General features: G+C 28.6%; 1 protein-coding gene across 2 annotated transcripts in view; it reads right to left on the bottom strand.

Annotated features, from left to right (window-relative positions):
- The window catches only part of MBD-like (methyl-CpG-binding domain protein 2), a 66140-nt gene that overhangs the window by 6454 nt on the left and 32009 nt on the right, over positions 1-27677 (bottom strand). For both annotated transcript variants that reach the window (XM_075363194.1, XM_075363196.1), the window contains one exon: positions 11394-11538. In XM_075363194.1, the coding sequence (XP_075219309.1) occupies positions 11394-11538 (145 nt within the window). The remainder of the gene's footprint in view (positions 1-11393; positions 11539-27677) is intronic.

Below are 27677 nucleotides of genomic sequence, written 5' to 3'. Positions count from 1 at the left end.
ATTCTTGAATTGTACTTACCTATTACTCTTGTTTTTCAAATGAGATTATACCTTTTCAAATTATGACTGGATGAAAGTACTTATGAGCGAGTCAAATTTGAATTTAAGTAGCCTGATTTTTATTATTTTTTTTTTGTAAATGGTAGGCTGTACAAAAATGTTTGTTTTTCTATTAACAAGGTTATGGATTTTTTTTATTATATTACTTAATAGAATATTAATTTTAGTTTTAATTTTAAGTTAATAGAATATTTTTATTTTCAACTGTTACAAGGATTATAGTTATCTAGATCAAACAAAAATATAAGAAAAACATAATTTTATTTTTATAATTTTGTAATAACACTGACATATGGAAAAATCTACTAGTATGCACAAAACTAACTTAAACTGTAACTAACAGAACTGTACAAAACTAACAGGTTAAAATGTAACTTTACTTTTTACTAATGGTTTTCTGTAAAGTTTTTTAATATTTTAATTAGGTTTTGTGTATATTCATGTGCAATATTACCTTCAAACAACACTATTTAATCAAGATATAAGTGCACGCACACTCACACACAAATGAACAAAACAAGATATGTATAGTTACCAGTGATTAGAAACTTTATATCCATATAAAAAGAAATTTATTCTCAACAACATTAATAACGCTAACATCTACAAGGGACCAACAAAGATGAACTTCCATATAGTAACTGGGCTTCCAACCTGATAAGATACAACATTGAAATAAAACAAAGGAAATGTGTTTACATATTTGCTTCAAAACATCACAGGACTAGATGAAATTTGATAGTTTGAATCAGCATATATGAAATCTACTGAGGAAGTTCTTTTCAGGAAATAAAAAAATTAAAAATTTATTTTTATTTTTTTTTTAAGTGTTGGCATGTATGAATTACAGGTTAATAAATAAAGTAAGAAAAGAGGCTAGTATTGTATTGTAGTGGGATAATATCAAGCAAACTACATTTACACACCAACTGATCTGTTACTGCAAAAAATGATAAAGCCATAAGAATTTTTGCTGTTCTTTGTTAAAAATACACAATATATGATATATATTAAATAATTTATTTAAAATTAATGGGATAATGATTCATAATCTTCATGACACATCTATTTTTATAATTATAAATATAAGGTATTAAGTATGCTGAGATACAAGTAACAGTAAAAGCTTTTACTGAAGTTCATTAATTTTGTGGACATCTGTGTATATTGCACTAATACTCTACTTTTGTATTAAAGTAAATTACCGACATTATCTTCACTTACAATTATAAAAGAACAGCTGAAAATTAACAAAATTTACAGAACAGATATATCTTAAACATTAGTTAAAACATATATTTTGTTCTTGACGTAATCTTCATTTGAATAAAGAAACTGATAAACCAAAAATAAAACCCACACATTTTCAACAAATTCTGAATACAGTATTTCATTCAAAATTTTCAACAGGTAATGGCCTCGCTGGAATATAGTTTATGTCATCTATTCACCAAGGATACAGTTGAATGAAAAGTAAATACAAATAGTAAATACAAAGTAAAAAAACAAATACAAGATCTTAGCAGAAACAAAATTTAAAATAACTTTTTTTACTGATAAAATAACATGCAAATGCATATCTTTATCATTTGTGTGCCCCAGCTGCTGAGTCGTAAACTGCATGTCTGTACTAGCCAAAATATAATCCAACCAAGTTTTTTTACTCTAATCCTCATATTTAAAATTAAAACAGCCTATGAATTGCTTTAATAACTATAATTACTACAATATTTTAACATTAATTACAAAATTCACTGTTCACTATCATTACTTTCTATGCCTTCTTCTTCACCACTTCCTTGGCCACTGAAATGTAGAGGCTTTTGAAGTCCCCTGAGAAACACAATTGGGATCTTTCTGAAGATTATAATTGTAGCCTATAAATGTGATATTCCCAGTCCTTTCTGTTAGACGATTTCTTTTTTTATTGTGGATAAAGCCAAAATAATGAAGCTCCTCTCAGTCACCCCTGATGTTGCTGAAGCTAATAAAATGCAACAAGCTACTTTACTTAGGTCAGTGCCGCATAACATCCTATCCACAACTCTATGGGGGCTATGCTTTCTACTGACTTCCAAAGGAAATCTTTAGCTCAGATATTTTCTTTCTTGCTCCTGTATCATGCTAATTCCACCATAACAGATTTCTCCATTCACAGTAAATGTTTGGGGGTATTTGGTGAATGAACTCCATTCCATTAATTACCACCTTGGTTGTACAGTTTGACCTCTGGGAGACTGGATTTAATAAATCAGCAGTGAAATGAATTGGGTGCACAGATGACTTCATTCTTTAATGAAAATGTTTTGGTAAATTCTTTTGTTCCTAAAAATATAATGCATTTTGTGTATTAAGTATTTGTCACCTTCCAAAACAAGAATTACAGTACTTATTTTTTTATAGATTTTTTTTAATGAGAACCAAAAAACACCTGTCATCTAAAACATTAGTTTTTAACTCTTTATGGTGTTTGAATAGGTCTTCAACATCTTTGTTCATGGCCACTTGCTGCAAGCAGTTTTTATTGTTGTATAAACTTTCTAAGCAATGGAAATTTGACAACCAATGAATTTTATCAGGAATTTTATGTGGCTTTTGTTTATCTTTCCCAAAGTAACACTGATGGCTATTTTTTATCATTCCAGCAATATTAATTGCACATTTAATCAAAATGGACCCTGTTGTACTGGAAAGGATATCTCCACTAGTTAAATGTAGCATAAGTCAAGGAAACCAAGATATGATGATACAGTAATTCTAGCCGAGAGTAAAAAAGATTTAGAAGAAAGAATGAATTGCATGGATGAAGTTCTATGCAAGAACCACCACATGAAAATAAACAAGAACAAAACAAAAGTAATGAAATGTAGTAGAAATAATGTAGATCGACCACTGAATATAAAAACAGGAAAAGAAAAGATTACGGAGGTAGAAGAATTTTGTTATTTGGGAAGTAAAATTACTAAAGACGGACGAAGCAGGAGCAATACAAAATGCTGATTAGCACAAGCGAAATGAGCCTTCATCAAAAATGTAATTTGCTTACATCAAAAATTAATTTAAATGTCAGGAAAACATTTTTGAAAGTGTATGTTTGGAGCATAGCTTTATATAGAAGTGAAACTTCGACGATCAGAGTACCTGAGAAGAAAAGATTAGAAGCTTTTGAAATGTGGTACTACTGGATAATCAGATGGGTGGATAAAGTGACAAATGAAGAGGTGTTGTGGCAAATTAATGAATAAAGAAGCATTTCAAAAAGTATAGTTAAAAGAAGAGACAGACTTATAGGCCGCATATTAAGGCATCCTGGAATAGTTGCTTTGATACTGGAGGGACAGGTAAGATGGGAAAAATTGTGCAGGCAAGCAACAATTTGGAATATGTAAAACAAATTGTTAGGGATGCGGGATGTAGGAGGTACACCGTAATAAAACAACTGGGACTAGATAGGGAACCTTGGAGAGCTGCATGAAACCAATCAACAAATGACTGAATACAAAGAGAAAAAAAAGAATTAGAATTTACAAAAACTATTTAAAAGAAATTAAAATTTACTTCCCCACTGTTTTATAAAAAATGTAATTTAAAACCTAATAAGAAAAACTTACAAAAAATGTACTGAAGAGAAATGAGTTAAGTTACTGTGCGTTATAAAAGATATCATTTCTTAAAAATTACAAAAAATTGTAGTTCATTTAAAACACCTTCAAAAATGTAATTTCTTCTTTAAAAAAAAAGAAAAAAAGGTGTAATCTGTACTTTTTTATGTTGATTTTGTTTATGAGCTGCAAGTTTACATAGTCATTTTAAACAAAGTTGTATGAGGAAGCATATTCTTTTTATCATTCCAATTGGCTGGCCATAACAATAGACAAGCATTCATGAGACTTTTCATGTGATGGCTCTGAATTTGATACAAGCATTCTTCTTCAGTTGTTGGCTGATCATTATCTTGAATGGCCTCTATGATCTTGTCATCACCCAAAATTTGGTAACTTAGATCATTGTCATTGCTGATAATCAATCAACACTCTGGAAGTTGGAGTCTGCACAGCCTGGTTTCTCTTCTACAAACTTCCTTATATTTTTTTATATCTTAACGATGCATTTCATCAGTCTCAATGGGCATTGCTTTATTTAAAATTTTATTCCACTCTATTGCCAATTCACACTTTAATCATAATTCCATGCATCAGTCACCATATAACAACAGTCTTTCAAATTAATGTCTTTGATTGTCTTAACCGTGCTGCTTATAACTTCATTATCAACCAAAAGAATTTTTTTCCTATCTTTCTCAGCAATCTGCTGAAGCATGAGTAAGTGCATTCATTACCTAATATCAAAAGAACATTCCCATATTTAATCGTAATCTGCGGTTATTTCTTAACCTCCAGTATGAAATAATTATAGTCCATTCTAAAAAAAAATGGAGAAGTCATCTATAGTTCTTATGGTTTTTGTAAATAATTGGAAGATCTTTTGGACACATTTAAAAGCAAATGGTCTTCTTGATTTGCCAATCAGCATAGGGTTTAATTTAGTAGTCTCCAGTTGTGTTATTACCAACCAATAATGTTACATGCTATTTAGATATTTGTAACCTAGAGTTAATTCATCTTTGTGGAAAACTCAAGTTTTCTTAAGAAGAGTTTTCCATTCAAGACCTTTTTTGTCTGGTGGAAAACACAGATGCAGCTCTTGTCCTGCTCTGTTATGTGGAAAACTGTGTTTATAACACAGTTTTCCATGTAATCTTTAAAAAAAAAAAAAACAAAATCAAGAAATTGTTAAATAAATTCATTTTCTACTGAGTTTATAACTTTTCTCCTTGAATTTCAAGCTGCTAAAGTCCATGATGCTCTCTAAAATGTCTCAGCGCATTAAAAATAATGGCTTTCTCTAGTAGAATTGGTCCAGACATTGGCTCACAACGCGATCAATTTTGAATAAAACCATCAGAAAAGAACCTGATACACCTCTTCATTTGATGCTTTCTTCATTGTTTTTCTGAAAAACTCTGTTCTTTTTTGAGCTGTGACTCATAATTCATAATAATCTCCATTTTTCTTAATGTCTGAAATGGTTAATGTTGCTAGGCCGTATCATCTGCTAATAATTTTCATTTTTTTTTTAAGGCTTGTTTTTGTTTTATTGCAAAGATAAAGATAACAAACCTTAACATATGTATATGTATAAGGTGTGTTTCAAAAGTAATGAGAATTTTGAAATTTTGCAGTTTGTATTAGTCTGATTCTCGGGATTTTTTCATTGTTGTATTGGTAAACATGTCTGAAAAGTATCTGTACATTTTTAGCCATATTGGATGTTTAGTCTGTTGTCAGCTATCAAAAGGATAACACATGTTTTGGTATGATTGGTGATTTTTATTTGTATAAATAATGGATAAAAGAATTTGTATTAAATTTTGCTATAAGAATGAAATGAAGTGTAACAATGCTTTAAAAATGTTAAATATTGTTTTTGGTGAGTCTGCTATGAGTAAAGCAAGGGTTTATGAGTGGTATAAGCATTTCCAAGATGGTCATGAAGATGTTGAAGATGATGAGCGGCCTGGACGCCCCAGCACATCAACAACCGATGAAAACGTGGAAAAAGTGAAAGAAATGATTATGAATGATCGCTGAATCACAATCAGAAAAGTCGGTGATGATGTTGGGATATCAAATGGCTAATGCCATGACATTTTTTCGGATGTTTTGGGTATGAAATGTGTGACAGAATTTGTTCCAAAATTGTTGAATTTTGAACAAAAACAGTGCCGAATGCAAGTTGCTCAGGAGTCGCTAAATGAAGTCAACAACAATGCAGAACTACTGAAACATGTCATAACAGGTGTTGAAACATGGGTTTAAAGATATGATGTCGAAACTAAGGCTCACTCGTCCCAATGAAGGCATTCTGGATCACAAAGACTGAAAAAAGCTTGACGAGTACAGTCGAATGTGATGGTTACGCTCACCATGTTCTTTGATTTTAATGGCATAGTGCATCAAGAGTTCTTGCCAAAAGGTCAAATGATCAATAAGGAGTATTACGTACAAGTTCAATGCTGTTTGTGTGAAGCAATCCGAAAAAATGCCTGGATTTGTAACGAAACAATTCATGACTTTTGCACCACGATAATGCGCCTGCTCACACTTCATTGCTTGTTTGTCAATTTTTAGCCAAAAACAACACTGTTTGATATCCCAGCTGCCATATTTGCCAGACACGGCCTCGTGTGACTTTTTTCTACTCCCAAAAATAAAGAGAACCTTAAAGGGCCGTTGTTTTACAAGCATAGATGAGATTAAAAGCAAATCACTGAAAGAGCTAAACACTAGTCCAAAGATTGAGTTTCAGAAGTGTTTCAGGGATTGAAAAAATCACTAGCATAAGTGTATAATATCTAATGAGGACTATTTTGAACAGGTTAACATTAATGTAGACGAATAAATAAAATTCTTTCTAAAAAACAAAAATTCTTGTTACACTTTGAACACACCTTGTATGTTAACAGCACTAGAGTTAAATTAATTATCAAAGACCAGTAAAAATACATTTCCTGTTAAATAACGCTTTATTTGATTATTATTTTAGATTTTTTAAAGAGCATAACAATGTTTTTTAGGATTACCTAGTGCAGATGTAAGCAGTCCAGATAGTGTTGGACATTGTAAAATCAATGGTTCCACAGCAGTAAATTCCTTAGTTTTCAATTTCACTATCAGCCTTTATTAGCAGTAGTTTCTAACAGTTATAATCAAGTTTCATTTTTGGGTGAAAAAGAAGCATCTCTCAATATCTTATAGATGCTTTAATATATCACCTGATGAAGCAGCATGTCTGTCAGTGATTGTGATAAGAAAAACACTCAAAAAAGCAGTAAGAGTGATTTGATAACTAATCTATTTAAAAAATTTGTTTATAGACATATTGGAATACATGTAAATAAATCTTGGATACAAACAGGCAGCTTGGAGACACAAGAATAAAATTAAAAAGTAGAAATGATATTTTTTAATAAAAGAAGCAGCAGATATGCTTGTGAGTCAGTGTTCTAGATTCTTTTGCTAAGATCATAATCAAAAAATTACAAGAAGTTTAATAGTTTGATTTTTAAACCTTCTGAACTATAAACAATTTTAAAATTATCCTGCATAATTTTGTAGAATAAAAAGACACTCTTTTACAAAATCCTAGCTAAAACCTGATAAATAATTATTGTTAAGTTGAATATTATTTATTTATTCATGAAATTAACAGTTAACATAATAAAACATAACAAAAAGTAAAAGTAATAATACAAGAGAAAATAATAAATGTATTACACACATATGCACAGTGATTAACCATAAACAAAAAAGAATGAAAAAATCAAAATAAAAAACTTTCATTATGAAAGAGAAAAATAATTAAAATAGTAATATACACACATTGTTAAAGGTATTTCATTAAATAATAGTGACAATAAAATGTTCTAATAAATTAATAGTATTATTAGATATTTGATATACTTCATGATAAACAGACATGAGCATAAATAATCGTAGACTTAATTTTTTTTCAGATAAACTAAATATCAGCATCAAAATTTGTTTGTATACATAAGTTGTAGACAAACAAAAATTTACATTGCATATATTTACATTGTAATATAGAAATGAAATTGAAATTTAGTTAAAATCATAGAATGATTTACTTCATCTTGGACTGATCCATAAATATAATCCTGCCAAAAGTGCATCTATCTTATTTATCTAAACAAAATATTTTCAGTGATTCTTGATTTAGGGCAAAAAAATATAGAAATTCAATTTTTTAAACATACATAATATAAAAGTCCTTTCAGTATTCTTCCTACATCTTCAGAATGTAGGTTGTAGAAAGTAATAATGATTATACAGCAACCTAAAACTAGGTTGCTGTATAACAAAGACAAATCCCAGTTAAGATCTTACTAAATCCGTGCAAATAGTTTTTGTTATTCCTTCAGTTTAGGACTTATTAAGGAATCAAAAAATGATACTATAGTTTCATGACAGATCCTGGAGAGAAGAATGAAAATTAACAGGACATAGATTTACTGACTTAGAAAAAACTGAAAAAAGTCAATGGAAAACTTATTTTTTGAATAATTAAGGAATTAATAGTCAATGGGAAAGACAAAAGACATCCTAAATATTTACAAATAACAAAATATAGAGATAGAAATAAATTGCTATAGAAAAAGTAACTAATGAAATAAAAGGAAAATATTACGCAAATCAAAATTAATCACAAATACATACATATATTTTTCTGAAATTAATCTTTTTAAGATTCATTTAATTGAATTTGAATAATATAAATTTAAACTTGAAGAAGTTGAACTGAAATATTACAAAACTGAAACGGAAGTAACAAATGGTGAAAGAAAACAATGGTGATAGGAGAAAGAGAGCGATGAAAGCTAAAATTAAAATAGGCCTTACTGTGTCAATTTTTCTACAAGTACAATAACAAATGAGAAAGGATCTCTCAGTGTAAAGAAAATAATAGCTGCAGCTAAATAAGCATTTTAAATGAAAGGAATCAAAAACAATGTCATAGACTCTTAGAAGATCAGAATGTGGCAATTACAAGGTGTGTTACAATTATATTTATGATGTGTTTACAGGCAATTGCCAGAAAGCATTTCTTGGTGATATTATGTCTTCAAGGTCTACATCATTCCTTGACCACACAATGTACTATTCTCTATGTGATTACTACACAATTTTTATTCTTTCTTTCATGTTTTTAAGTCTTTTGATAATTCATATAAACAAGTACATTTTTTAGGCAAAATCAGGCAGTAAAGCCCAGTTCTGTTAGAATTGTAAACATTAACATTAAGAATCAGGAAATTACTTTTGACCCCTCATTCTCAATTAGATTTCCAGCTGTTGTAAAATCAGCAATTTTCTGCTCGATGCACAAATATTTCTAGACAATAATCCTTTATTTCCTGTATGAAAACAACTCTTTACAACAACAAACACTTTTTTACTCGTTTTCATCAAGAGTTGTGTTCAACAGATGAACACAAAACTGTCTACATTTATATGCATGGTCTTATAAAAATACAACTTTCAATATAGTAAATGCTATCTTCACAGAATCCAAAACACAACTGACCTGACACTACACCGTACTGGGAAATTATGCCGCACAATAAAGTAAAAAAATTAAGTTAGAATGATTCATATTTAACCTCCAAGTCTCTAGTCTATTATTTTATTCATATGATTACTCTAAGTATCAATCAGTTTTCCTTTCTTACAGTATCATGGCACAGACTTGTGCAAATAAAACTAGAGTAATTTATTAAAAATTTAGATTATATATAATTATGATTTTATTTTCAGAAAGAAACAATGATAACAATCACTAAAAGTTTGATCATTATAAATCAAATATTTTCTTCTTCTAGTAAACAAATGACCAATCTTGGCAATTTTGTATGAATAGAATTATGTGATCACATTAACATTACAACATGGATTTTTCTGACTTTACTCACATAGGAGATCAGATATTTTTCCATTTTTGTTAAGATATTTTACAAAAACGTATACTTCCAAAGCTACTTGGTCAAATTGCTTGATTTTTTTGTTTACTGGTGTATAGATTGATTTAACTTAAAATTACACACAATATAAACAAATACATATTAACATCTTAAACTGAGTACAATAACATTTGATAGAATACAACTTATAAATGCTGAGGTGAAATTTTTAAAACTGTAATTTATAAATCGAACACAAGTCTGCAGGTAAATTGTAAAAAATAAATGAACATTTGTTTCTGAACACAGGCTCAGAAACATCTAACAGAGGTCAGTGAATTTGTAATGTAGCAAGCTACACAAATACAATGAAACTTTACTACATCAAATTAAAAATTAAACTGTGGCTGAACACTGGCTTGAACCACAATTGTACCGTTACCTGAACACTACATCCTTACTCGCATCAAAAACACATAGCGTATATATAGTGTTATAATGAGAGAAAGCTTTCTGTTACATTTTTAACAAAGTTACTATTTTTTCCTTCTCAAATGTAGGAATACCATATATTTATTTATTTCTCACATGGTATAGCGGTTTAAGCCATCAACCTGAAAACTCAACAGACTTTTTTCAAATTCATATTTTCAGCTTGAAATCTCTTTATTATGTGATTTTGTGAATTCAATAATTCTGTCGTTTCATTTGATTTAAGAGTCAATTCTCTGATTTCATCCTAAGAAAACTTGATTGATTTTAAAAGTTATGTTTCCACTTGTTTCTGAGATTAAATAACTTCATACCTACCATTCGTTAACAGCTGTTGAAAAGTTTTGAGTATGTTACCTATCAGCTTTAGGTGGCGATTTCTTAGATATCACAATTTTATCAGACAATATATACAGCAGATATGATAATACACATCAAATACAAAATACAGCTTAAACATTAAGTTTTCACACTTATAAATACATTTCTTATTTGCATAAAAGTCTGAAATCTAATTCAGTTTATTTTAATTTTACATATACTGAATGATAAAAACATTGATGATTCACAAGCTTCATTTTTTTCTTGATCAACAAATTACAAGTCATGATTTTCAAATTTTGTAAAATATTTAGCTACAACTTTTGTACTGTTTTGATCCAGCTATTTAATGTAAACAATAATGATGATATAACAAAATTATATATCAAGACAGATGCAAATCCATTAAATAATGCTAGATTATTATTTTTAGAAACATATATAACATCAAAAGAAATAAACTCATAAGTTCCTACAAGAATCTTTTTACTTGATAACAACAGCTGAAGTGATTAAACAAAGATATTGCAAATTTAAGGAAAAATTAGAATGAACAGTATTTCATATCAAATAACTTTGTGTTGGGTTGACCGATATTGAAAACATCGGATATTACATTATTATTTTTACTACATTATGATTCATATCTTCCAAAGCTGTTTGTGTTCAAAATTTCTACACCAATGCCAGTTATTCATTGCTAACTGAAATTGATGTAAATATGTATCAACATTTCAAAAATTCCACATGGGATTTTTAAATGCTGCAAGCTTGAGTATCTATTAAATATTAAACTATAATCAGCAGAACTATGAAATTCATTTGTATTAATATAACGGCATTCTTGTACAAATCATCACTAGTAAACTAACAATGATGAGAAATAACAATTAATATATAACTGCATAGATTCAGTAAAAGGTCCTTCAAGTTAAAAAAAACTTTATGACTGATAACAAATTATCAATATTCATTCATATACCTGTTTTGGTTTCTCTTGGCCTCCATGTTTGAATTCTGTTTTAACTTTTCCTTCCATTTGTTTGATGACAGTAACAGGCTGTTTAAAAATAGATGCGGTCTGACGAATTGGAGGTACCAGTGAAGCATCACTTCTCACCCCACGACTAAAAATTACAAAATGGAAATACAAGTTTTAAAATTTAATATTAAAATTTAAATAAACCTAAAACAATAATTATAATATACTCAGGTGCCAACTAACAATCCAAATACAATCAAAAATGTAAATTATTTAGATTGTACTTATTTTTTTTTAAATTTCTTTTAATATACACATTTAAAGATAGTTTTCATCTAATTTTAATAGCCTGTAATTTTTTAAACTTCTTTTATTTAATCCCTATTCAATACTTAATCTTACTAGCTTTTTTTATATAGCTCCATAGCTCTTCTCCATGAAATCTTCTCATTAAAAGAAATTTACTGATATACATGAGTGATGTATTCTATAAGAATACATAACTGTACAGAGAGCAACTTACTTTGTGGCAAACAGTACAGTCATATTTAGGATATTTTAAAGCATAGAGAATTCCACTACATTCATACAATCAGAACAGCTTTTATTTATTAAAATTATGACAGTCATTTGTATTTTCCACTCATTTACAATCTGTTTTGTTAAGTTTATGATTTTAAAAGTATTGTGGCCTATTAACCTAAAGGATCTAGATTTTTACAAATAATAAAGCTGAGATCAACCCATAAGGAAGAATTATCTGCTGCTGCCCCAAATCAAATCAGTTTTCTGTAATAAAAACCTGAAATCTAAGATTAAAAAAAATTTATTCCATTTGTTTATATAAATTCTATCAGCAATTATTTTTTAACCCATTCAATGAATAACTAGGTCATATTGACCCACAGGAAAGACAGTAAACAGCATCTCTTACAACCAGTTTCACAACAACTAGCAAAGGAATCCTCAAAGTAAAACGTTTTGCTTTAGCATAGTTATATTTTAGCATAGATTACAAACAGTATAAGCCATATTTTATGAAATCACAGATTTTCTTAACTTCCACGATCATGAATTTAAGAAATCACTTAAATTCAACAATTAAATCATGGAGTCTAAGAAACACTTACATCATTTATATGTGTACAGTTTTTTCTTGCCAATGATCCATATAAGTAGATTTCTTAAAATAAAAAAAGTTATTGAAGAAAGCAGTAAACATTTTCCTTCAACATGCTTCCTTAAGTCAGCAAATGAACCCTTTGACGATAATCATTAAAACTATTGGCCTACACTAATTCAGACTTTTCTTTTCAATAAACAGTATAATTGGTTATCAATAGCAGATGTGCTGAATATCTATAATCAACTGACTATTTGATGTAATGTTGATCCTGGTTACAGTTTTTTTCTCTTTAAATTCATATATCACTATATTAATGCCATTAAATCTTTTTTTTTATATTTATTTGAATAGTAAATCTATATTGTCAAAATAATGTTATCGTGCAGTGAATATACTGAACTGCCAATCTGAACTGTAAATCATATCGAAAAGGAAATAATGCGCCAAAGTTTGTATAAGGTACTTTCATTGAACTGGTAATTTGATTGGGAAAACAGACTTGGATTTCTATATTTTTCTACTAAGGAATTGTGAAAAACGTGTTAAGGCCCACTATAACAGTACGGTGAATTGGATGAAATGCTAAATATAAAAAAAAAAATTATGGTTTTCCTAATAATAGACTTAAATCTGATAATACAATTTATTCATGCAATGCCCAGGAGAAATCTACAAGAGATGTTAACAGATTTGCTTGTTGATTTCAGTGATTTGGAAAATAGTTGAGAATTGTTGTTTTTATTATAATTATTATTGTATTTTATTAATTTTTTATTTAATATTAAGAAAAACACAACAATAATAATTTAATGTTTTTTTGTATGCATTATTGTGTATGTTGCGTGTCTGTGTGAGCATGCTTGTGTACATTATTTTTAATCTATTACTTGTCTAAGTTTAGAAAGTGTAAACACATTATAAGCGCAGTAATTCCATTCAAGTGTCTGAAGTAGTGATGGCACTGTTAGTAGCACTGGAGAGGAGATAGTGTACTGCAACAGGTCCAGCGATCCATCCCCACCCAGTGAGTCAAGTGAGCTTTTTAAATTTTTAAGAGTAATAGTCAACTGCGAAATGGAAATTCACACACAATTTATTTTTTAAGCATCATATCCAAGACACTATTTCATTATATATAATCGACATACTCTAGTAGTGCGACTATTTTCTTTAATTTATAAACAAGTATTTATTAATTATTATCTACATATTATGTAAGTGAATAAAAAGTAGTAGTTTCTAATATCAGGCTATTTTTAAATAACTACTATGCTTGTGAATAAAAACCTAATTAAAACTGAGTATAGTGTCAACTTGGGGTTTCCAGATTTCTAGTAACTACTAAAAAACAGAGTGAATAATGGTAAATTGTAAACATCAACAGAAATTTATAGATGGAGATAAACTTATAAATTCCTAAGAGGATGTTTTTACTTAATAACAACAGTTAGCATGACAACAAAAATGTAAATTTAAGGAAAAATTAGAATGAACAGTATTCCACATCAAATGAAGTAGTGTTGGGTTGACCAATGTAAAAACTTGATGTTAATAAAGTAACAACTAGATTTTTTTAAGTATCACAGGAGCATGCTTGTTTTTTTATTAGTACCAGCCACAGCGACGTCTTAAACATACATAACAAGAAAGTATACAATCAATGAAGGAAAGTGGGCAAGGAGTTTCTACGTTATGAAAATGAGAATGTAGATTTTTTTTTAATAACTGAATTATTTCCAGAAAAAAATAAACATGTGGTGATTCTCTTTCACCCAGACAGCAAATGGAATAATTATTACAGTTCATAGGTGACCCTAAATTCCAGTGGTGTATTTGAAAATAGCGGTGTTCATCATACCACTGTCAGCAGGATGGTAAACTTTGTAATGGAATGACTTATTGAAAAATCAGATAAAAGGATCCATTTCTCTTGTACTGCAAGAGAAAATAATGAGGCAAAGCTTCAGTGGCAGTCACGATTTCAGCTGCCAACAGTAATAGTGGCCGAAGATGCACACACCTAAAGATAAGGAAACCATCAACAGTTGGGGATGAATGCATTAACATGAAAGGTTATGCACCAATTAATGTACAAGTGACTTGTGATACTGGAGAAAAATTTACCAGATAAGTGGTGAATAGTCTGAGTGTCCGTGATGCAATGATATGGAAATGAAACGCTAGTTAGAAATTTACTTTTTTGGCCCAACGGAGCAGGTTGTTTAGTTGGAAATTCAGTGTACGGTATTTCTCCACAGTTAATAGCACCATACCATATACAGCTCCTGCAGGTGGAGCACAATGATATTTTAATTTAACTCACTGTAAGGAGCAGGTTATCATAGAAAGAGGTTTTGAGCAGTGGGAAAACATTTCCCATTTTGGGCAATTGTCTGAGATTATTGGTAAGAAAGTGCCAAAATTGATCATATGTTGTGCTATTTTACACAACATTATGAAGCACTTAAATGATAACCTTGATTTAGTAAACTAAGATTAATTTGTAGGTGATAAACCTCATCAACAGTTTGTGAATAGATTAACAATAATCGAAGGGGAAGAGAAACACAACAGCATGGTGGAGTTGCTCATTGTTCTATAAATTACTGAAAAATACATTTTTGAAAGTTAGTAAGTATTTTTAATATTGGTAATGATTTTCTTTTGTAATGCAACAAAATGATAAATAAAATTAAAATGACCAAAAAAAAAAAAATAGTTTTATAATATACTATTCAGCAGTACTTAAAATATAAATGTGTGAGCGAGTGTGTGTGTGTACATGCGCACACATACCAACAATGGTCAAGCATTTAATCATACTGACAAACACAAATACATCATACCTTGATATTTTTTTTAACTTCTTTATTTTATTTACTTTTTATTTAATGGCTAGGAACTGGGGAGGATTGCAAATATATTTATTAGAAGTTGTGAGATATTAAGTAATTCAATTCGTCAATTTCAACATCTGTTTGGACTGATTTGTCGCAAACACTCTTTTTTAATTTACAGTTTATTTAACTCCATTTACTGCAAAAGTGAATTTGTTGCAGTTTTGGCAAAGACAAATTTTTACTTTCTTTGTTTTCATAATGCATTACCGTTTTAACACTTTTCTGATTTTCTCTAACTGCTCGGATGAAGTGGTTCTGAATCTGTTATTTCTAAGCTATTTTTTCCTCCAACATTTTCAGATTGAGCACTTCATAGGTACTAGTATGTCCCTTATTCTGGCTGACAAACTTCCCAGGACTTTACTGAAAATAACATTTTCATTTTCATATCTTATTAATTCCAGAAGTGAGTTTCCAATGGTTTCAATGTAATTTTTTTTTCTATTTCTCATCAGATTTCTTCTTTACAGCAGATTTCATATTATTTAGTTTCCTATTTACCAAATGAATTTGAGTACAAATCGGTGGTTATTTCCCAGGCTTGTTTTTGAGATATCACTTTTTGTAACTTAGAATTTTCAAACATTATTTTATTTTCCAATAATAGTTTCATAAACTTTTGTCTCTTGGGCTGATGATGTCATTTTCAAATAACTGTAAAATAACAGCTACACTTTTTACCAAAAGATGACCAGTCCAAATATGATATGATATTAATATTTTATGACAAATCGTAAAGAAAGTAATACGTCATAACATGTCATTGTGATTATATGAGTGCGATTCATCAAAAATGTAGTAACAAATAGAAATAAAACAAACTTGGTAGTTACTAACAGTAGTTGTTAACATTTTTCCAGGTTATCCATATATATTATATTGGACTAGTTACTAGCAAGTAGTTAGCATATTTCTATTCACCTCATTTTGAACTGCTAAAACTACTTAGTAGCAACTAACACTAGTTACTTTTATTCATTTTAACTATTATTTATTCAGTATTACAAGGGCAATGTTTTATTTACAGTTTCTAATTTTTTTAAACTTTATTTTCTTTCATTTCTTCCTTCTCTGCAACCATCAACAATGGTTATGATGATATCATATCATAGTAAATGGGTTTACAATAGTTTACCTTTCACAGATGTCGAATACAATAGCTTACCTTCGACTGATGTCAGCAATTTGAAATATTTACTTTGTAATTTTTTCCTTCTCATTCAAAAAAATGTAGGTATAATTTTTACTTCTTTGTAATATTTTTCAGCATCTGTTTTACTTCAAGAACATATTCTCTCTGAAATTTAAGTGTTGTTTCCTCTTGTATTATGATGAGTATTGTTTATCAATCAACCAGCCATTTGTCCCTTTTAGAAACCTAATGAATAGGTTGACTTCACTATAGATGATGCGCAAACTTTACCATATTTACTTATCAGGTGACTTTAATCCTGGTGTGAGGAAAATTTTGAATCTAAGAGCTTTAACAAATCTTGAATCGTATAATTAACTGTCCTACTCATGAGTAAAACCTATACACCACTAACTCTTGTAAACTGTAATGATATGAGCTATGTTATTAGTCATATTCAGGTTCCTATTCCCATAATTTTAGGCTGTTTAATTTACACTGATTGCCAAACTGAATCGAGACTCATTTTGAACAATTTGTCAGTTACAATGATTTAAAATATTTTAATTTAGACACTTGCATCAATGATGCTTTAATATTCTTCTGCATGATCTGAATTTTAAGATATCAGCACTTAACAATATGCTTTACCTTCTTTTTGAAAAGCAGGTACCTGAACATAATGTTTGTATAAGGTGAAAAATTACACAAGATAGTTTATAGAACCAACTGTGAAGCTTAATTTAATTAACTTACAAAATAAGGTTAAATCTAAGTGCAGAAATGCTAAGATGAAGTTTTATAGTAATTTATTCAGCCATAATCAGCTTCCATCTGTTCTACGGTTGAATGTTCAACAATCTTCTACTGTTAATAAAATTCCCACACTGGTTATTAATTCTGCCAAACCTTTTCAGTCAATAAATTATATTATTATTTAAAATATATTTAATTTATTAATATAATAAAGGATAATATATTAATATAATAAAATACACTAATGTAAAATATATTTAATTTATTAATTAAAATATTTTTTTTTTCTTTGTTTCGTCTTGAAATATACCTGATGCAAAAACTGCCTTAGGGAAGAATTCAGTTTAAGATGATGCTTATCTATTACTTTTTATAAAATGTTATTTTATCCTTGTTGACATTTATTTTCAATCATTAATTTCAATTTGGTATTTTCCCAATTCATGAAAATATTATCTTATTCAGCCTCTAGTCCTCCAGATTTTTAGTCCACAAGTATTTTGTGTTCTCTTTCTAAACCTTGGAAGAGAGTTGTCTAGAATCGATTCTAACTTTTTAAAGTTTCAATCTGGTTTTTGTCTATACCACAATACTATATTACTGCCTTGCTGAAGGTGAATCTCTAATTTATTTAATAGATCGACACAAGTCTTATTTGATTTCTCCAAGGCATTTTATATAATTATTCGTTATATTCTACTCAGCAAGTGAAGAAACTGGTATCCATTTCCTAAATCACCAGTAAAACGGTTTTATTTTTATTTAAAGGGTGATACCAGACTGTAAAAGAATATAAATAACTGTGTAACTTTCAGAATTTCCCATGATCTGATTTTGAAAACCCCTTTTTATCTTTATTTATTAATAACATGGTTATTCTTTTGGATTCTGCTGTTATATTTTTTGGTGATTTACAAATTTATTCCCATTTCTTATCAGGGGAGTAGTTTCATGTAGTCAAAACGTAAATTTTGAAATGGTTTTGGTTGTTAGTCAGGCTAAGGCTCATGATTTAATGCTCATGTCAATAAATTGAAGATTTTGATTGTCAATTAGAGTAGATTTCTGTATGTGTTGATTTTTCATGTCGAGAGTTTTTAGTGGACAATGTTACACTTGGGTTTGACATGTTACCTCCTTGGTGTTCAGACTAGCAAAACTTTGAACCAGTGTAATTACATAACTTATGTGTATTATCAGGTATTTGCTACTATGCAGTGGGTAAAAAAATCTAAACTCTTCCTCAATCACTTTAAATTGTCTCCATTAGGGCACTGACTATCCCATATTTGATTACTGTTGTGTCATCTAGTGATCTTTCTGATCTTATTTATTTGATAATAGGCTTCAATGATTCTTGAATTATGTAGAGAAGCGAATGTCTCATTACTCATTATAAACAGCATAAATATTAAAATTAATGGGACAGCATTCTATAACTGTAATTTTATACAAGCTATTCATTAAAAAGAAACATCATCCTTATTTAAAGGATTCCTTTAAACATACGGAATACATCTATGGTGCATTCAAGAGACACAAGGTAACATATATGATTCAAAGGTGCCTTTCCACAAAACTAAGTTTAATAAGTCATTTGCTGCGACAGCCTGTAGGATGTAGAACAGTCTACCAAAGGTCTGATCATATTAGGATCTATGGATTTAGGCAACTTTTCTTATTGATAAATTATAATCTTTTTTAATCAGTCTTCGCTTATTTTTTTAAGTTAAATTTATGATAATAGTATCCTTAATTTTCTTATTATACGATTTTTACTTTATTTAGTTACACAATTTTTTTTTTTTTTTTAATTTTTTCTCTAGTATATACTGTACAATTTTAAATCTAATCTTTTACATTTTTCTACTTTGTGGCCACCTATAAGACTTCAAGGAGTCCTGACAGTAAAATAAATAAAAACAATCGATCTTTATGTTGCATACATAAATTAAGTTTTTTAGTTCTTAACTTGCAATATCAAAATGGTTTGTGAAAATACTCTTTACTGTTATTCATATTTATTTATAAATTTTTTGATTGTGAATATTACTGTTGCAAACAAATCAATGTTAAGTAAGTCAGACAGCTGTAGCCCTATTAATTATTATAAAAAAATGCTGCTCAAGTCTTTTAAGAATCATTTCCTTGTCCAGTATCACATATATATTGACCTGATAACAAGCTATTTGCTTCTGACAGATTTGTTAGTTCATTCAGCCATTAGTTTCAGTTCAACAAACAGAATAAGCACGTTTCGGTGTCAGTCATAACTCACTCAAATGTTTTTTCTGAACTTAATTTAACAAACAACGGTAACTTAACAAAAAAAAGAATTCATTTCACTACTACTAAAACATGATCATCTCGTCGAGTTAAGTCTTTACTACAATGGATGAGTTAGGATATTATCATCTGGTCCCCCTTTTACACATAACAGGTATATGGCAAATTAAACAAAAAACAAGTTGCATTTACACATGAATTATTTTTTGCTGAATTATAGTAACAAAATAAGAAATAAAAAAATAAACAAACCATAATCGAATAAAGATAATTGACTGACACAGTAATAAAAAAAGATTCACCCATTCACACAACACAATAGTAAAAATTTATTCCTGTTGAATGACCCATGACTCCTTAGTCAACTACCCAAAAAGGGCCACATGGAAAAGAAGCTTGGCCACAACTGGAAGGGAAAATGTTCCAAAATCAATAAGCATCAGCATAAAATGATTTATTACAAATGGAGGTTCTACAAAGAAAAATCGATAATAATGAATCATGATGAGATGAGTATCCCCTCAACTAATACTATAACTAAAACAGATTCTGAGAGAAGCAATTTATTCTTGGAAATGTTAAATAACAGAAGCAAAACGTGGTAAGTGTGAAGTTCATTCAATTTGAGCTATTGATAATATAGAGTAGAGTAATGCTAACATCACATGTCAAACCAAAAATAGAAAATGTACGACAGGATTCTGGAACTACTGTAATCTCTCTGCAAACTTCACACTTATATCATTAATCAGCACATTATGACAGTTAAAATAAATGAAAACAAAGTCTTCAAAGGCATCACCTTAAAACCAAAAAGGGACAATTTCCTCTTCTAACAAGTGAATGCTGACAGAGAATCTTCTGCAAGTTTCATTAACTCGGTCGATCTATCACGATAAACTGTTCGTCTTGAAATCCAGATTTGCTACAAATCACTCTTAAGTAACTATTTACCATTCATTACTAATAAAGGTATAACATTCAAAATTAGTTTACAGGATGACGTACAGTATCAACAGAGCTGAGGAATCATTTACTTTTGAAAACACGTCAGACAGATCCAAAAATAGAACTACAAACCTTCCACACACAGATGATTATTATGATGAAATACTCATTATATTTAAGGACACTAAATATGATGTTAAAGTAAACAATAAAAAAAGTGACTTCAAAATTGATCAGGGTACACTTCTAATAATATCCTTTCAAGAGATAAAGTACCATCTGTAAAAGTTCATTGCTGTTTACTGCACAAATAAGAATTCACCCACTCAAACTGCTTCGATCACAAAAACCATCGATCCAAACCGAGAAAATAATAAAGACGATAAACACAACAATCAAATGCTTTTCTAAAGCTGATCAGAACTAACATCTGTCATTCTCTTTTAACCTGCATAATAAACATCATGTGTGATCCTTAACAGATCATCGGCAGTACTGTAATCCTCCAAAAGCCAGACTGTTCTCACATAAGTAATTGAAATTTAAATATCAAGCAAGCCCACTAAACACTTAAAAAATGTTGGAAGGACACTTACCGGCCTATGGCCAGAAGAGGACCGAGACTTTGTTTTATTTAAAGTTTTAACAATTGATTTTTCAAAATAAACTGTTGGAAAACTAAGGATGAAATAGATTTTTAAAATGCATTTGTAATAACACATAATTTATTTTAATAAACTGAACTTCTAATTCTCATAAAGGAACTTCTAATCCTGCAATCATAACTGATGCAAAAAGTGCTAGAGAATTTTTTTGTGAGGTTTGAATGAAAGCTTGTTTTATTTCTACTTTTTTGTACATTATAGGCATGAATAGATTACAGTTGACAAAATTTGATTGTAATCTGTTATCGTTTATTTTTTTATAATATTTTTTTTATTATTTATTATGTACATTATCCTTGTAACTTATTTATATTTTTATCTATAGTCTACATTTAAAATTTCCTAAAATTATACCTAAATTTTATACAAAATGGGATTATTATTATATTTGATTAAAATAATTATTTGGGATGTAGAAGAGTACAACAGAATGCTGACTAACAAAAAAATAATAATAAAGATAATTTTTAATTAAAATAATTTATAGTATAAATGTAATTTTTTTCTTGTAACCAGAAGTTTCATTTTCAAAGCCATTACAGCAACATCCAATGTTATAACTCACATTTTGAGAAATGTAGATCGGTTCAAACACTGTAAAAAATATGCTCTAAACAGAAGCACCTGATGTGTACTTATTTTTGTGATTTTTTCAAAAATATTTATCCATTTTTTTATGTATTTGAGAGCTGTTTTTGCATAGAACTTTTTTCCATCAAAAATGAAAAATCATAAATGAAGGGATAAATAAAATTCATTTCACTGCTAAAATAGTTTCTTTTAATCAGTAATTCATTTATAAATATTGTTTCAGAATTTCCATTTATAAAATTGTTCACTTAAATATTGAACAAATGTTTATAATAAATCTTGCAACTTACTTTTTAACATAAAAAATAAATTAGTAAATTTTCTCTCACCCCTAAGAGATACATTCAACATTTCTTTAAAATTTATATCTTTACTATTTTAATTATTAAGCATCAATCATTAAATCTTTAAATTTAATTTGTTAATCAATAAATTTTAAACAGATTTAAAAAAAAGGGTGAGGTTCTCAAATTGATCCCCCTTTTTTTATGCAGGTTCAAACCTTACAAATAAACACACTGGTTGCATTAATTCATTTTTAATTTTGTACAGGAAATTATGGTGGTACCACAAATTCCTTCCATATAACAAAAGTAGAGAATTTCTTGGTTAAATAGTCAATTTAAATATAATTTTTTTGTTCGTTATTATTATTAATCTATATTGGACTTTATGATTAAATAACATACTCGCATCATTCTATAATTCAAAATATCTTCTCATAAAATTTCAAGAAAATTATTTGGAAAGCTTGAGATAAAAAAAATACATATTTCGACAGCCACTCACTTAACATTTGTTTTTTCCTATGCCTTTTCCAATGTTTATTAAGATGTGGGTTTCTCATCTTTTGCATTTCCACTAATGACTTTTTTTCATATGGGTGGCAATTTTTGCAGAATTAACTAATAGCTAAAAAAGCTTATTTTATTATTATTATTATTATTATTATTATAAGCTTATTACTTTATTTTATGTTATTACATAATTTTATTTTTAAATTTAATAATTTTAATACAAGTGTAAACTAGAAATGCTATTTATCTATTTTTTTTTAATAATTACAATTTTTTTATAAACTCTCTAATGATTCCAAATTAATGATTTTCTTTCTTTATTTGGCATAATTTGATTCTATATAATCATATAAAACAAAATAATTAAGATCATAAAAATGTCACTGCTTTTTTCAATATTACTTTTGCATATTTTAAAATATCAATTAACTTTTTTTTTTACCCAACACATTATCTTATTCTTTTTCATTTATTGTAATACTTTTATAACATACTAGTAGTTTTTAAAAAGAGCTGACTGAAAAAATATATTTGCTCTTACTTTGCTAAGATGTGCTTTGACAAAGTACGAGTACAATTACAGATTACATTTCATGAATTTAAACTTTTGTTTATTTTATTTTTAATATCTTACTAAATACTTCTGTGATATATTGACCCTCTATGCACTATTATCTTTGTTATAAGATGGAGTATACTTTCTCATTGTGCTGTGAACTTTTATATATTTTAATTTCAGTTACTAAGTTTCAGACAGTTAGAACAATTTTATTTACTTCTGGCACAAAATATTATATGTTTTAGTATATTTCTTTTATTTCATAGTTAATAACTACTTGCCTCTTTATAACAAGACGTTTCACATAGCAACTGTAGTAAAATGCTGTTTCATATTGCAATGGATGGCTATTAATTGTGGTTAATAGGTCAAATGCTTTTATGTAAAGAATGAATTAAATAGCACAACACAGGGTAAAAAGAAATGGCCTGCAGTACTCACAAATAGAAGATTCAGAAAGAAATGGATATGAACATTAGTTCATATCCATTTCTCTAATATATTAGTATTAGAGAGAAAAACAGGAGTTGGCCCTATACCTATCAACAGAAAGCCAGATAAAAGAAAACCAAGATGAAATGGAAGAGAATAAAGTAGGAGCAGAAATTCTAAAATCAGAAGTTAAACAATAAATGATATGAAGAATAGAAAGGATGTGAGAACCCATGAATTGCCAAATTGAACTGTCAACAGAAGTGATTAAATGTCATACTGAAGGAGGATTACACGAGATTGTTCACCATCTTTTGTGATCAAAGCGATGGAATGTGGTCAGAATACTTTTATAAAATGATCATAATTCCATTCCCTGAAAAGCATGTTGCAATAAAAGTCAACCTAATAGGACAACTACTCCAATTTCATAATCGGCAAACATTCTTCCACAAATTCTGAACACAACACTAATAAAAAAAAAAGGAAGCAAATTATAAATCACAAATGAAGCAAGTTTCAGAAGGATATGGATTCATGAAGGGAAAAGGCACAAGGGATATGATCAGGCCAGTAAGAACTGTTTGCTGATAAGAGGTAACAGAATAAGTGTTTGCTTTATATGTATGGAAAAAACATTCAACTGTGTCAAAGGGAATAAAATAATGGAAATATTACTAAGTGAAGAGTAAGTAAATTGGAAAAATAAATGTTTAAAGAATTTTACCTGAATCAGAAAATAGCTATGAATATAAAGAATTCACAAACTTAATGGTCTGGCATAGGAGGAGGAATAAAGCAAGCATGCTGTCAATCCTCAACATTTTTTAACACATATATTAAAGATATGATCAAAAATACTGTAGAAGATGGAAGGAATCAGCATAGGAGGAAGGGAAATAAACAGAAAACGTGATTTATTTAGAAAACAAACAGTGGTATATTCCACAGATTTTAAAATCACAAGACATGAGAGAATATGGTATAAAAATGAATGTTAGGAAAAAGGTAATGAGCTTAGGAGGCAATAAGAATGAATGTCTATACAAAAAAAGGGAAGAAACGAAAAAGAAAACAGAACAGATACTAGAATGTACCGAGTATGTTAACAAAAGATTATTAATGTGAAAATAACATAAGAATAACGATGGCTAAGGAAGTGTTTACTAGAAACATTTACTATGTAATGAGATGGAATTAGGTGTGAAGCACATTTTGAAGTTTACATCATTTCAGTACATATGTGAAACATGGACACAAACAAAAAGAGGAAAGATGAGAGATTTGAAGTAAAGGCACTGAGGTGATTGGAGAAAATTAAACAGACAAACGAACTGAAAGATGAATTAATGAGGACAGCAAATGAAAACAGAAGCTTAATTAAAACAATACAGAATAGGAACAGCACTAACTATATGGGACTGGACATGTCATAAAATGAGAAAAATTGATTAAAATAGCACTAGAAGGTGCATATAAAAGAGATGCTGGAAAAAACAAAAATTGCAGGTGATCTAAAAACAAAATAAGCCCCATTAGGAACTTGAAAGTTCAGCTGGGAGTAGAGAGAATGGTAACAGACATGATGCAAAGGGATGACCCCCTCAGGGCAGATACCTTACAACAAAACACTATTTAAATATTACAAGTTTAAGTAATTAATAAGCAAAATTAAAAATAATATTTTTATCAATATTAATGCTCCACCTACAGTAAAAAAGTAATAAAATATCTACAGCTATTTAAACCAAGATGACTGAAACACATCATTGTTCATAAAGTTTTAATTAAATTTTGTTAGTTAACAAAATTTAATTAAAGTTTTTTTTTTACTGTTACTATTACTATATTAATATAATATAATATAAATATATATATATATTATATTAATATATTTAGTTTTATTTATTTAATAATAATAAATAAATTAAACTCAAAATAAGCAAATTTGTTTGTTATATTTTTGTTTATAAATACATAACTTCTAAAATACAAATCTCACCTATTTCAAGAATACCCTAACAACTTCTACATTTGTAACTTAATGATACACGAGGTATAAATAAAACAAGTAATGAAATTTATAATAAAATTACAAAACAGAAAACATTATCAGATCAAAGTAGATTCTCAAGAAAAAAAAGTTATTTATGGCTGTAAGTGTCTGGAGGGAGATAATGTCAAGAAAACAAATTAACTTGTTGCATAAAGAAATGAAAGTTAGCATCATAGGCAGTGACCTCCTATTTTCCAGAAGTGATGGTAGTCTATCTAAACAGTAATTTTTTACAACACCACTTCAAATTTTTCTCTCTATATTTTGATTTAGTTAGTTTCTATCAAAATCACTCTTTATGAATGAAAAATATTATTTATATTTTACACTGTCTTTAAAAAAAATGTATACAACTACTATTGTTCATCACAAGCAATTCTTTCAACTACAGTAGTATTATGCAGGCACCATATGAACGACCATACACATTCATTTGAAACACTGTGAAGTAATTAAACTTAAAATTCTGAATGACAGATTTTCCAAGTACCGACGTTCACATTTTCATTTTCTTTTTGATGAAAAATGGTATCATCAATTACCTTGTACTGATTACAATTTATTTATTCTTCTAAAACATTGAATATTTCTTTCAGCATACACCATTTGATTTGTATTACGTGAAATTTGTCTGGACTTTTCACATCAGCAGTTTTTCAGTCATCCCAATCAGTTTTAAATTTTTCCAGACAGATGAAAATTTTGACAGCATCTTATGATTTATTTGCTCAATGAGAGATTTTATATATACCACTTAATAAACAATTACAAGTTTAAAGTACAGTTTTGTACAAAGCTTTCTCAGATTTCTTTTACATGAATTCATATACATTGTCTCTCGTTCTGTGGATCTGAATGCAAATGACTTCTTCACAAAGATATTTTTCCAGAGATATCTGGTTGTCAGCTATTTCTTAATTTAATACATAAAATGAAACTAGAAACTTATTAATTAAAGAAATTTGGAACTGAAAATCTACTTAAAAGGAAAAGAAAATTATATAATGAAATTTACTTAAAACAGGATTCAAAATGGATTTTTTTTAAAAATAGTACATTAATCCTAAAACATCAAATAAGCAAGATTGACTGCAGTTTCAGTGGCAAGAACACAAAATTCAAATGTCCTGTGGTGAATACAATACAATATACCCAGTAAGCAATTAATTCACCCACCTTACACTCAGTACATGATTTAAATCATACGCTTTATAGAGTAACTGAAATGAAATCAATCTTATAATAAAAATATATAAGCTATACCCAAGACTGTGATCTACTTAAAAATTATCAAAAATTTTACCTAAAATCTTTGATCTTAGGACTTTTTTGAAAACTGTAATCTCTAAAAACATTTTCCACTGCCCTGTTATACATCAACCAAAAGCTATAAAATATTTGTTTTAGCACTTATTTAGTTTCTGTTATAAATAGTTTTTTAACAAAAAATTGTTTAAGTTAATAAGTAGAAAAAAAAACTTTAAATAAGCCATCTGAAAACAGTGGTTTGTCCAGAAGTGTTATATCGTATAAAATGTTTACAATGATCAACACAGGCATTTTAAAAGAATCCAAGAGAAAGAAAATAAATTTTTAAGGAAAATATTTAATCTTATAAAGGATGACACACTTAATGTATATGAAATCCACAAAATACTATACTAGAAATTAAAATAAATAACAAACGAGAGATCAGCTTTCATAGGTACATTTTAAGGATTAAAAAAGCAAATAGAATTCTGAAGATCCTTCTCTTTTATCTAGAAATAAGAACTAAAAGCATTTATTGTGATTAAGTTAAGAAAGAATTAAGTAAAACATGAATAGAAATGAAAAAAAAGCAAAACATTTTGGAAATTCAGAATTTAAAAATAATAGAAATCACCAGAAAGGAGCAAGTTTTCTGTGAAGAAGAAGCTCTAAAGCAAAAAAAGAATAGTAACAGAAGGATTCAGGCAAAGTGCCAGTGTAAGGCTTGAAATGTACTGGCAGGAAAGGAAAGGAAAGGGAGAGACCACTACAAGAAAAGTGTTAAA

The sequence above is a fragment of the Lycorma delicatula genome, chromosome 4 (assembly GCF_047948215.1).
Source record: "Lycorma delicatula isolate Av1 chromosome 4, ASM4794821v1, whole genome shotgun sequence".
NCBI lineage: Eukaryota > Metazoa > Arthropoda > Insecta > Hemiptera > Fulgoridae > Lycorma > Lycorma delicatula.
The sequence above is the reverse complement of the archived record's forward strand: the minus strand, read 5'-3'. Positions and strand labels throughout refer to the sequence as shown.